The sequence below is a fragment of the Rhinopithecus roxellana genome, chromosome 11 (genome assembly GCF_007565055.1).
Source record: "Rhinopithecus roxellana isolate Shanxi Qingling chromosome 11, ASM756505v1, whole genome shotgun sequence".
Classification (NCBI taxonomy): domain Eukaryota; kingdom Metazoa; phylum Chordata; class Mammalia; order Primates; family Cercopithecidae; genus Rhinopithecus; species Rhinopithecus roxellana.
This window is the reverse complement of record NC_044559.1, coordinates 106,659,666-106,670,511: the sequence shown is the minus strand read 5'-3', so window position 1 is coordinate 106,670,511 and position 10,846 is coordinate 106,659,666. Positions and strand designations below refer to the sequence as shown.

The 10,846-nt window shown below is 36.6% G+C and overlaps 1 protein-coding gene across 8 annotated transcripts in view; it reads right to left on the bottom strand.

The window, feature by feature from the left end:
- Positions 1-2,251: 2,251 nt before the first annotated feature.
- Positions 2,252-10,846, bottom strand: part of ANKRD26 (ankyrin repeat domain 26) — a 101,684-nt gene continuing 93,089 nt past the window's right edge. For all 8 annotated transcript variants that reach the window (XM_010381434.2, XM_010381433.2, XM_030940569.1 and 5 more), the window contains 2 exons: positions 5,029-5,074; positions 2,252-3,846 (listed from right to left, as the gene is read on the bottom strand). In XM_010381434.2, coding sequence (XP_010379736.2) covers positions 3,713-3,846; positions 5,029-5,074 — 180 coding nt within the window. In that variant the 3' untranslated portion in view covers positions 2,252-3,712. The remainder of the gene's footprint in view (positions 3,847-5,028; positions 5,075-10,846) is intronic.

The window sequence follows — 10,846 nt, the reverse complement described above, 5'->3', positions numbered from 1 at the left end:
GTTAGAAATGATTTGGGACCTGCTTTTTGTTAAAAGAGAAATTCTGCCAAGGACTCTTTTACCCTTGCTATCTGCCTAAATAATTTCTTTCCATCTCCTATGTCAGGAGTGTCACCCTCTACAGGGTTGGAGGTCAAGTAAGGGCACCCCTGAAAGGTAGATGGAATAGAATGAGGTATCAAAGACAGAGTCAGGAGGCAACCACACAGGGGAAGGGATAGTCCCACATGGGTTTACAGCATGTGAGGCAGAAGCATCTACATAAGAGGATGGCCTGGCACGGGGTGTCTGGGAAAGGATGGAGTGAAGACAGCATCAGCTTGGGAGGAAAAGCGGTGGAGGCAACCTGATGAAGGGTGCTGGAGTCCAAGGGGGACTGGGGAGCACAGTTGCTTAGGGGCTGGGACACAAGAGATTGGTTACACACACGGGGATTGAACAAATCAGTAAATATAGCAGATTCTTGAACAACATCATTTCATTGTCACACTGAGGAGAAAAAGAATTCTCAACTGGGCTCCCATCTATGTGGAGGTTGCACATTCTCCCCTTGTCTGTGTGGGTTTCCTCCAGGTATTCTGGTTTCCTCCTACATCCCAGAGCTGGGCATGTTAGGTCATATGATGTGCTGATGTCATGACATGGTCCCAGTTAGAGTGAGGGCGGGTGTATGTGAGTGGCCCTGCAATGGGATATGTCCTGTCCAGAGCTGGTTCCCCCGCTGCACCCCTAAGTGCAGGAGAGGCTCCAACAATGTGTGACCCTGAACTGGAATAAGCAGGTTAAGCAAGGAACAAATGAATGCAAATTACTATAAAATGTTGTAGGGTCTATGGTCATAACACAAATGCTGCAGTACACAATCATGTGGTATGAAAGTGCTCCATGAGCCTGCCGTATTTGTGACTATTTTTGAACACAAAAATAGTGTTCAGATAGCTGCATGAGGGCAGCAGGTGCTCCTGACACTTTTTTCACTTTGCATCATTTATTCCTTGATTTAACACAGCACCACCACTACAACCACTCTCACTCACTGATGCACCCAAAACTGGGTGGTATCTTAATTTTTTAAATTAATCTTTCCTAAATATACGTAGAGCTCACATTTATTTCAATGTTTAGTATTCATGTTTTGGGGTCTTCACTTAGAAGTTTAGTGATGTTTTTGTGACCAACGATATGTCAACGATATGTATGTTTTATTTGTATCATTTAGCCTATGGCAAAATTGGTTCTGTTATATGTCATTTCACTTAAAGTCAGATTCCAAAGCCTATCGACAGCATGAAGTAAGTACTTAATATATATTCAGGATGAAGGGAGCCAGGTTACTGTCAGAAAAGGAAGTTAAAAATACAGTTGACTCTTGAAGTATTCAAAGAATAAGGGGGACAGGTTCAGAAGGACACAAAGTCGGCTTGAAATGGCTACTGTTGGCCAAATCCAGGGGCATCTGAACACCAAATTAGTAAGCTTTCCCTTCTCCCTCTATTTGTTCACTGGTTTTGTTGTATTTATCAATATAGAAGGGATAAAGGAATAAGAACATCATCATTTGGTAACCATCATAATAATAATTGATTCAAGCACAAATCACCAATGAAAGGCTTGATCTCGTGGCTGAAGTTCTGAGTAGCAGCCAAATATTTACAAAATCTCAAAGTATCTTTATACAAGATACTTCTTAAATACGAAGTATATAGTAGCTTTACCATGGACAAACATGGCAGGATGTGGACTTTGATTATCTGAACAAACCAAATAATCAAAGTCAACATTGGCCAGTAATGGAAGTGAGTGATAGCAGATGCCTCCAGATGCTGCACTGCAGAGAACTCAGCCTGCGTGAAAGCCCTGCCCAAATGACACAACCTGAAGCTAATCATGAGGAAACACTGTACAAACCAAAATGGAGACAAAGCCTACAAAACACCTGGCCTATACTCTCCAAAAACATAAATGTCATGACAATCAAAGATTGTCATGCAGCTGTCCCAGATTAAAGGAGACTAGAGAAACGGGACAATTGGACCAACACAACACACCTGGTGAAAATCCCCCATCTTGAATTTTCCTCGGCTATCAAGGATATCTTGGAGACAACTGGCAAACTCTGCATGAGGTCTATAGATTAGATATTAACATTGAGCCAATGTTAATATCCTGATTTTGACCATTAAACTACACTTATGTAAGGTAATTCCTTGTATTTAGGAAATATGCATTATTTAGAAATAAAGAGGCATCATGTCTGCAACCTGCAAACAGTTCAGAAAAAATATCTGTAATAAACACCTATATTCATATTTATCTAGAAACAGAGGAGGAGAAGGGGAAGAAAGGATAAAGTAAATGTAGTAAAATGTTAACATTTGGGGAATAATATCCAAAAATTATTTGTACTACCTCTTATAATTTTTCTGTAAGTCTGAAATTGTCAAAATAGAGTATTTCTTAAAAGAAAAACAAATTTTAATAATGACTTAAATGAATGATAACCCATTGAATAAAATAAACCATGAACCCATATTGATAGAAGTAAATGAATTGAGGGTTCAATGAGGAACAGAGATATGTACATAGTCTCAAATTACCTCCCCATAAAATACTAATTAACCACAAGGTGAAAAAATGACATTACAGAGGAGAAATTCAGCAGATACCACTGTTAGTGATCAATGCTAACACTGCCAGTAACAGGGCAAGTCAAAACTGGAGGGTCACAGGTAAGATGCAATGAGAAGATCACTGGGTCACTTCTGTGATACTCCTGCCAAAAAATCATGTAATCTAAACCTAATCACCATGAAACCCAACTGAAGGACATTCTATATTACTGGACTTTACTCTTCAAAATACTCAGGGTCATGAAGGTCAAGGAAAGACTGAGGAACTGTTCCAGACTGAAAGAATCTAAGAGATACAACAACTAAATACAAGCCGTGGATTGGAATGGGATCCTTTTGCTATAAAGGACATTACAGAGAAGTAAACTAGAATGTATTAATGTTGACTTTCTGATTGCCATGTTTGCACTGTAGTTACATAGAATGTCCTGACTTGTAGGAATGCCCACTAAAGTAATCAGGGGTGATGGCATAATGTCAGCAACTTACTCTCAAATGGTTCGGAGGGGAAAGTCTGCATTAAACTTTGGAAATTTTCTCTAAATTGAAGACTGTTTCCAAAAAGGTTAATTAGAAATAAATAAACAAACAGAAAAGGTGAATTAGGCAAATCTTATTTCTCCCCGAGAAGAGCTATATAAATCAGTGCTTAAAATTATGTACATTTGATGGCACTGTAACAACTGTAATACATCCAAACATGAACAATGACCATAGTTCCTGCACAACAAAATGATGTCTAAGTTCAACTCTACCACTACATATAGTGATAAAAATTACAAAATACAAATAAGCCATCAATTAACTGCACTAAAGTATTAATGACAACTTCGTGGTTTGGCTGTTTAAACAGCTGACTTTGGGCACTTTGAGCATGTAAAACTCAATATTCCTGGTTTTCACTGGCAAAATCCACTTAAAGAAGCCAAGTAACATTGTTTAAAATACTATACAAATTTTGATCTGACACATATGATACAAAAATATTTTCCTTTAATAGAGATTTTTACATGTCATATATTAATATTAATGAGAAACAATTAAAATGTAACATAAACAGCCCAGTAATAAAATTTTATCTTTCAGATCATATAATTTTTCTTTAAAATCTGTACATATTCTCTTGATGCTTTCAAAACCAGATCTTGATTTGGATTTGACTCATCAGTAGATCCTAGAGGAGAAGCTATTGATCCAGATTCCAATTCAGCAGCAGCTAAAATGAAAAAGAAAGAATTATATTCTTTACCTAAAAGATTTCAAAGTTAACTAAGTGAAAGTCAGTAAGACAGCTGAGAATTTTGTCAGTTTTAATAAAGAAATATATCTATGCACAACTATTATACAAGATTACTATTAAATATAATTTGCCCATGGTTGCACATTGAATTAATTTATCCTTATGGTTAAATATCAGAGCTTCTCTTCATTCATTTATTCAACAACCATGAGCAAAGTAAGCACTGGAATTACAAGATGAAGATGATATGATCCATCTCTAACAAACATATGCTATAATCTGAAAAAACAGACAAACATGCAATTTCCATACAGAGTCACAGATACCATGAGAGGTATAAGACAGGACACTACTGGAACACAGAGAACGGACACCTATCCCAGTTCTGAGTCAATAATGTAGGCTTTTTGATGGAGGCAATGTGTAGACTGATACCTGAAGGACAAGGAAAACATGCCAGACAGAAGGAAGAAGCAAATGCCAAGAGCTGGAGCTGAGGAAAATCCCTGTGGAATTCCACGTGGTCTAGGGTGGCTGCATGCCAGAGCAAAGGGGCCCGGAGAACAGCAAGGGGTGAGAAATAAGGTTGAATGACATGACAAGGACCACATTGATGTGGGTGTTTTTATTCCATGCTAAGGAACTTGGAGCTTCTCCTGAGGGCAAAGGGAAACCAATGACAAAGTAAATGACTGGAGATTTAAAATGTCACCTGTCAGGCAACTGCTTATGAACTGTAATTCCAGACTAGGTATTACTAGGTAAGTCTGGGCTCTCTGGGCCTTAAATCACCACCATACCCCTGAGAAGTTGATGATCCCTTTGTTTTCTAAGAATAATTTCTGCACGCTGGCTACAGTTCTATGGGAATGGCAGAAGTGAAGAAAGTGTAGAGCCGGAAAAAAAAAAAAGAGATGCAAAGACTTCTTGAGATTTTTTTAAAGCTATGGAACATGATGAATTAATGAGACAAAGGAAGTATACTCTTCACTATGAATATTTATGTTTTCACATCTTTCATTAGATGTGTGTAAGAAAGAACATTTAATGTAGTATCTATTAGTCAAAAAATGGAAAGGGATCCCACTCACCATTTACAGTTTATTTCAGAAATCAATTAATCAATCTAAATTTAATTCATGAAGTTTGGCAACCTACCTTCTTTGAGCTCTCTAGTTATGTTTTTTTCTAACTCCTGCTGCATCTGAAATAAGTCACAAGTTATTTATAATGTTTAAGTTAGACAAGAGACATTATCATGGGAATGATATATCACTTACAAAACGTGGCCTGTAATACGCTTAAAGACTACATTTAACTCGATTGCTTAAATATAAAAATAATCACGTAAATAAAATTCCTACTTAAGTTTAGATTTTAAAAATGTGTAATGTTTAATCTGATAAAAAGTACAATTAATATTGGTCTATTGCATATACATAATGTCAGGTGATATTTTCTCTTTTTAGTACAAGGTTAAACAACTGAAGTCATAGTTTGCAATGAATGCATTACTTTGAAATTCTTAGCAAAACTCTGACCTTTATAAAGCTTAATCAGTTTTTTCACTTTAATGGATTTTTCCTTAAAATAAACTTTCTGGTGGGGCACAGTGGCTCAAATCTATAATCCTAGCACTTTGGGAGGCCAAGGCAGGCAGATTGCCTGAGCTCAGAAGTTTGAGACCAGCCTGGGCAACACAGTGAAATTCTGTCTCTACTAAAATACAAAAAAAATTAGCCAGGCATGGTGCCGTGCACCTGTAGTCCCAGCTACTCGGGAGGCTGAGGCAGGAGAATTGCTTGAACCCTTTCCATTGTCTACTTTTAGAAAATTGAAATTTTAAAGTATGTTCTATGCTATTTTTTGGTACAAAATCATCAATATATACATGAAGAAAGTGATACTATCATAATGTCATGTGAAAATTCTACTGGCAAAAAAGTAAGTGAAAATAAGTATTATCCTACCTATATATTATAAGTAACATTTCTTTATTCATGTAAACACAAAGATTTCAGAAAACTTGCTCAAAAAGTGATAAATGTAAGTTCGAGCTAGTTTTCCAGCTTAGTTTCTTTGATTCACAACTTGGTAGAATTATAAACAAAAAAATATGTATAGTTCTTTAATTGTAATTTTGATTTCAAAAATTAGTACCAATTTTTTAAACATCTAATTTTATTTATATACTTAACTATGAAATGTGTGGGAATATTTCAAACTATATTGCAAGTGGCCCATTTAGAGTGTTCTTATTTAAATCTTTTTTATAAAAGGTATTCTCTCTCTAAATACCCAGAATATGGTCTGAAATAGCACACTATATAGTGAGTATAATAGGTACTTTGTGGTGATAATGATAATATGATATCCAATGCTTTTAAAAATGTTAGGTATGAAGATAAAATTTTTTGACTAACAGGTTTCCCAATTTTTTGTAAGACTGTTTTCCATATATTTCTGTGACAGTAATATTATAGACAGGCCTTATAAAATGAATAATGTGACAACAGCATTAGCAGACAGGTCCTGTAAAAGTAATAACTCAATACTAAATAAAAGGAGAAGCCTTTATTGAACAAATCTTATATTGCTATTCATTAATAAACATGACATAAATATACATTTTTACATGACTTATATTAAGGAACTACTAATGTAATGTAGTTTCTCACTTCTCCTAAATATTTATTTCCTACATGTAATAAATTTTATTATTTCTTTATACCCTATTTACAAATACTTTCATAATATGTATATTTTGCTTAGATAAAAATGAAATACTCTTAGCAAATTGCTTACTCTAATACTGAAGAAATCTTAACTGTCTAGACAGAGAATACTTCTTGCATAACAAATTTAAGTAGAGGTTATTTTTCCCCCCCCTCACTCTGTTGCCCAGGCTGGAGTGCATTGGTGCAATCTCAGCTCACTGAAACCTCCACCTCCCAGGTTCAAGCAATTCTCCTGCCTCAGCTTCCTGAGTAGCTGGGACTACAGGCGCGCACCACCACGCCCAGCTAATTTTTGTATTTTTTAGTAGAGATGAGGTTTCACTATATTGGACAGGCTAGTCTCGAACTCCTGACCTCGTGATCCACCCACCTGGGCCTTCCAAAGTTCTGGGATTACAGGCATTGGCCACCACGCCCGGCGTGGTGAATATTTTACCACATAAATGACAGTTGAGGGCAACTACTTTTGAGGAAAGGACACCAGGTCAGACATAAAGGCTCAAAGGGAAAAGTGGCAGACCCAAAACCCAGGAGGGAGCGGCTCTGGGAGGGACACTCCAAAACTTAGGAAAAGGGTCTTGTGTGTTGACAAGTCTGGTTTTGTCCTGGCTGATGGAAAACTGGGAAGGTTTTACCTATATTCAAAGTGAAAACTGGCAAATATTAAATGACTTTGAAAAAGTCCCTTTCATTCCTACTTTACCATTAAATCACACATTTAAATCACACATTTTCCTCATATTTCCCTTAATACAAATTTAGAATTATTGTCTCCAGTTAAATAACTTAACACAGTGCCTGATACAGACTATGGAAGAAAAAAGGAGATAAAAATGTATTGGTGACATTAATGACTGTCCTATTGAGGTAGACAAGGTGCCATCAATGGTTTTTGAAATGGACAGAGCAATAGTTTAGGAGAAACTGAACACTGCTAGAGGAAATTAAAAAGCTTAATAAAATGGCCGGGCGCGGTGGCTCACGCCTGTAATTCCAGCACTTTGGGAGGCCGAAACGGGCGGATCACGAGGTCAGGAGATCGAGACCATCCTGGCTAACACGGTGAAACCCTGTCTCTACTAAAAAAAATACAAAAAACTAGCCGGGTGAGGTGGCGGGCGCCTGTAGTCCCAGCTACTCGGGAGGCTGAGGCAGGAGAATAGCGTGAACCCGGGAGGCGGAGCTTGCAGTGAGCTGAGATCCGGCCACCGCACTGCAGCCTGGGTGACAGAGCCAGACTCCGTCTAAAAAAAAGAGAAAAAAAAAAAAGCTTAATAAATTTCTAATCTCTCATGCTAATAATTTAATGCATAATAAGAAATCAAAAGCTATTATAGAGTAAAATAAATAAACTATGTTTTATAAAAATGCTCCTCCTTTCTCTATGGACTTTCTGTTTATTTCCAGGTGGGGATTATGCTTCAGATGGTGGAGGTAGCTTGAAGTCCAACATTAATAAAGGGAGCACATCTGCAACTTCATGTATGCTTTTTTGAGAATAGGATAAAATTATAGAAGAATAATGTACCAACAAATTTTGGCTAATTGGATTCTTTCATAACTGGTAGTTTTCAAACTGTCCCACAGAAATCTAAGGATCTACAGAGGATATTGCAGGATTAAGGGATAAGGAAGTCACAACTTCAGAGCTCCTAACCCTCCTTTAGCCAGAGAGCTCTACTTCTATCTGTTTTATGGAATATAGTTTCATGCCATTTTTTAAAAGAAAAGTTCTATTCTTTCAAAAAATTTTTTTAAGGTATGAAAGTCACACTTGACTTGATAGAATAGTCCTTTTTAATCTCTTTTTTTAAGTCTAACATGGTTTGGCAAACCAGTGCCCCACAAAGAAACCATGTATACCAATGGAATATTTTTCAGCTTATCCAGAAATAGTACAAATAAACACCCCCTTGTCCCCCCAAAAAATCAAGAAAAAATATTTCCTCAAAAATCCTCCCTTACATTGCATATTTATACACTCTTTCATCATCTTATAAAATGCTGTTACCTGAGTTTTCTGGTAGGAACTAATGAGAAAATTTTATATTTGCATCATGCTTTAATAAGTTACAGAAGGTTTTTTGTTATTGTTTTGGTTTTCTTGAGACAGGGTCTCACAGTCATCCAGGATAGAGTACAGAAGCACGATCATAGCTCACTGCGGCCTTGATCTCCTGGGCTCAAGTGATTCTCCTGCCTCAGCCTCCCGAGAAGCTGGGACTACAAGCATGCATCACCATGCCCAGCTAATTTTTTAAATTTTTTGCAGAAATGAGGTCTCACTATGTTTCCCAGGCTGGTCTTGAACTCCTGAGCTCAAGTGATCTTCCTGCTTCGGCTTCCCAAAGTGTTGGGATTATAGGCATGAGCATCTGGCCTACAGAAGTATTTGACATTCATTTTCTTTTTGTACCCAGTAGGACAATTTCATGACCCTGAAGCACTTAGCCCGTGATCATCTCATTGTCAAAAAAAACAAGACAAAACTAAGCTAATAAAATGATGAAAAAAATATTAGCTGGCTAGGATCTTGTAATTTATATATTAAAACAATCATTTAATTTGTTCCTTGTTAGCCACTTGGCTGCAGTACTGTCTAAAAAACCTTAGGCTTGTTCTTCTGTGATTTGTTAGGACATGAGGCCTGGTAAAGAAACCACATTGAGGTCTCATTTAACATGAGTCTACACTATTTTTCTCTGCATTAAGATCATGAAAATACCATTAACTCTTAAGCTAATGTGCACTGATTAAAATGGATATTTTAATGATACATAACAAGGACTAGTTATTTATTTATTTTTGTTCAAACAAATGTTTTATGTGTCTTGTAATTTTTTTAAGAGACAGGGTCTTGCTATGTTGCCCAGGCTGGAGTGTGGCGGCTATTCACAGATGCAATAAAAACACACTACGACCTCAAACTCTCAGGCTCAAGCAATCCTCCTGCCCCAGCCTCCCAAGTAGCTGGGACTACAGGTGTTCACCACTGCAACCAGCTTTTGTAATTTGTCCCCCTAGTCAAAAATGGTCAAAAGTTAGACAAGTATCTTAAACTGGATCAAGCATAGTTGAATTATTTTTTTTTCCCTACCAAGTCTACAATTGTTATAACTTGTCATTGTTGAATTCATTTTGAGATCCCCAGAAATGGAGTCATACTATGAGTGAAATCATAAGGTTGGATTGGAAGGTTCCTCTTCAATGGGTTTTCTATTGTCCCAGAAAAGCAAGACAAAACTAAGCTAACAAAATGATGAACATGATATTGGCTAGCTAGGATCTTGCAACTGTAAAGATGGGGACCCTGTGAGGCTTTACATGAAATTCTGGGTAGGAAGAAAATAATTCTGTTTGATCATACTTACTAAACACTCTTGATATCATTGCCGTCTTAGTCATCAAATTCAAGTAATGGCACAAGTGAAGTGCCTTTTTTAAATTCACATATTTGCTTAACTATTTAAAAACTGCTGTGCAATTGCCCAGTAATAGACACATTTTACAAAAATTGGGAGAAAAATGCTGTAACAATAGCAACTAAGGATGTAATCCTATGTAACAAAATGACAAAACTTAAAAATACTAATTAATCAGTGTTAGAGGTTTAATTCATAAAAAGTATTTATCTTGGAGTTCTTTAAATAATAAATTTCCATATGTGGTTAAGTGTCTGGATGCCAATCATTCACTTATGATTAAGGGTAGAACACTTGAGATGGTGCCAGAAAACCATCAAAGTGCTATCAACCACAGCCAAACTCAAATCCATTAGAAAGAAAGCCAAAGTACCTCAACGTATACCTTTTACTATCAGGTAATAGGCAATAATATTCCATTTCTAATAAATTCAGCTTTTAAAGAAATTTAAAATGTGACAATGTAGTTACATTTATTGAATAAAGTTAACAAATGGTATCTCTTGGAAGTGACAGCTCTAGGGACTTAAAAAAAAACAAAACTAAAATTTCTGTTTCCTCACTTTATTAGCACAGATAATTATGACCCTTACTTATCAAGCATAAGTCAATTAAACAACTCAGTATTTCACCAAATAAAAAACAAGAATTGTATCAGAAATTTGAGGCCAGGCACAGTGGCTCACACCTGTAATCCCAGCACTTCAGGAGGTTGGGGCAGGCAGATCATTTGAGACCACAAGTTTGAGACCAGCCTGGCAATATGTGAAACCCAGTCTCTACTAAAAATATAAAAATTAGCTGGGTGTGGTGGCA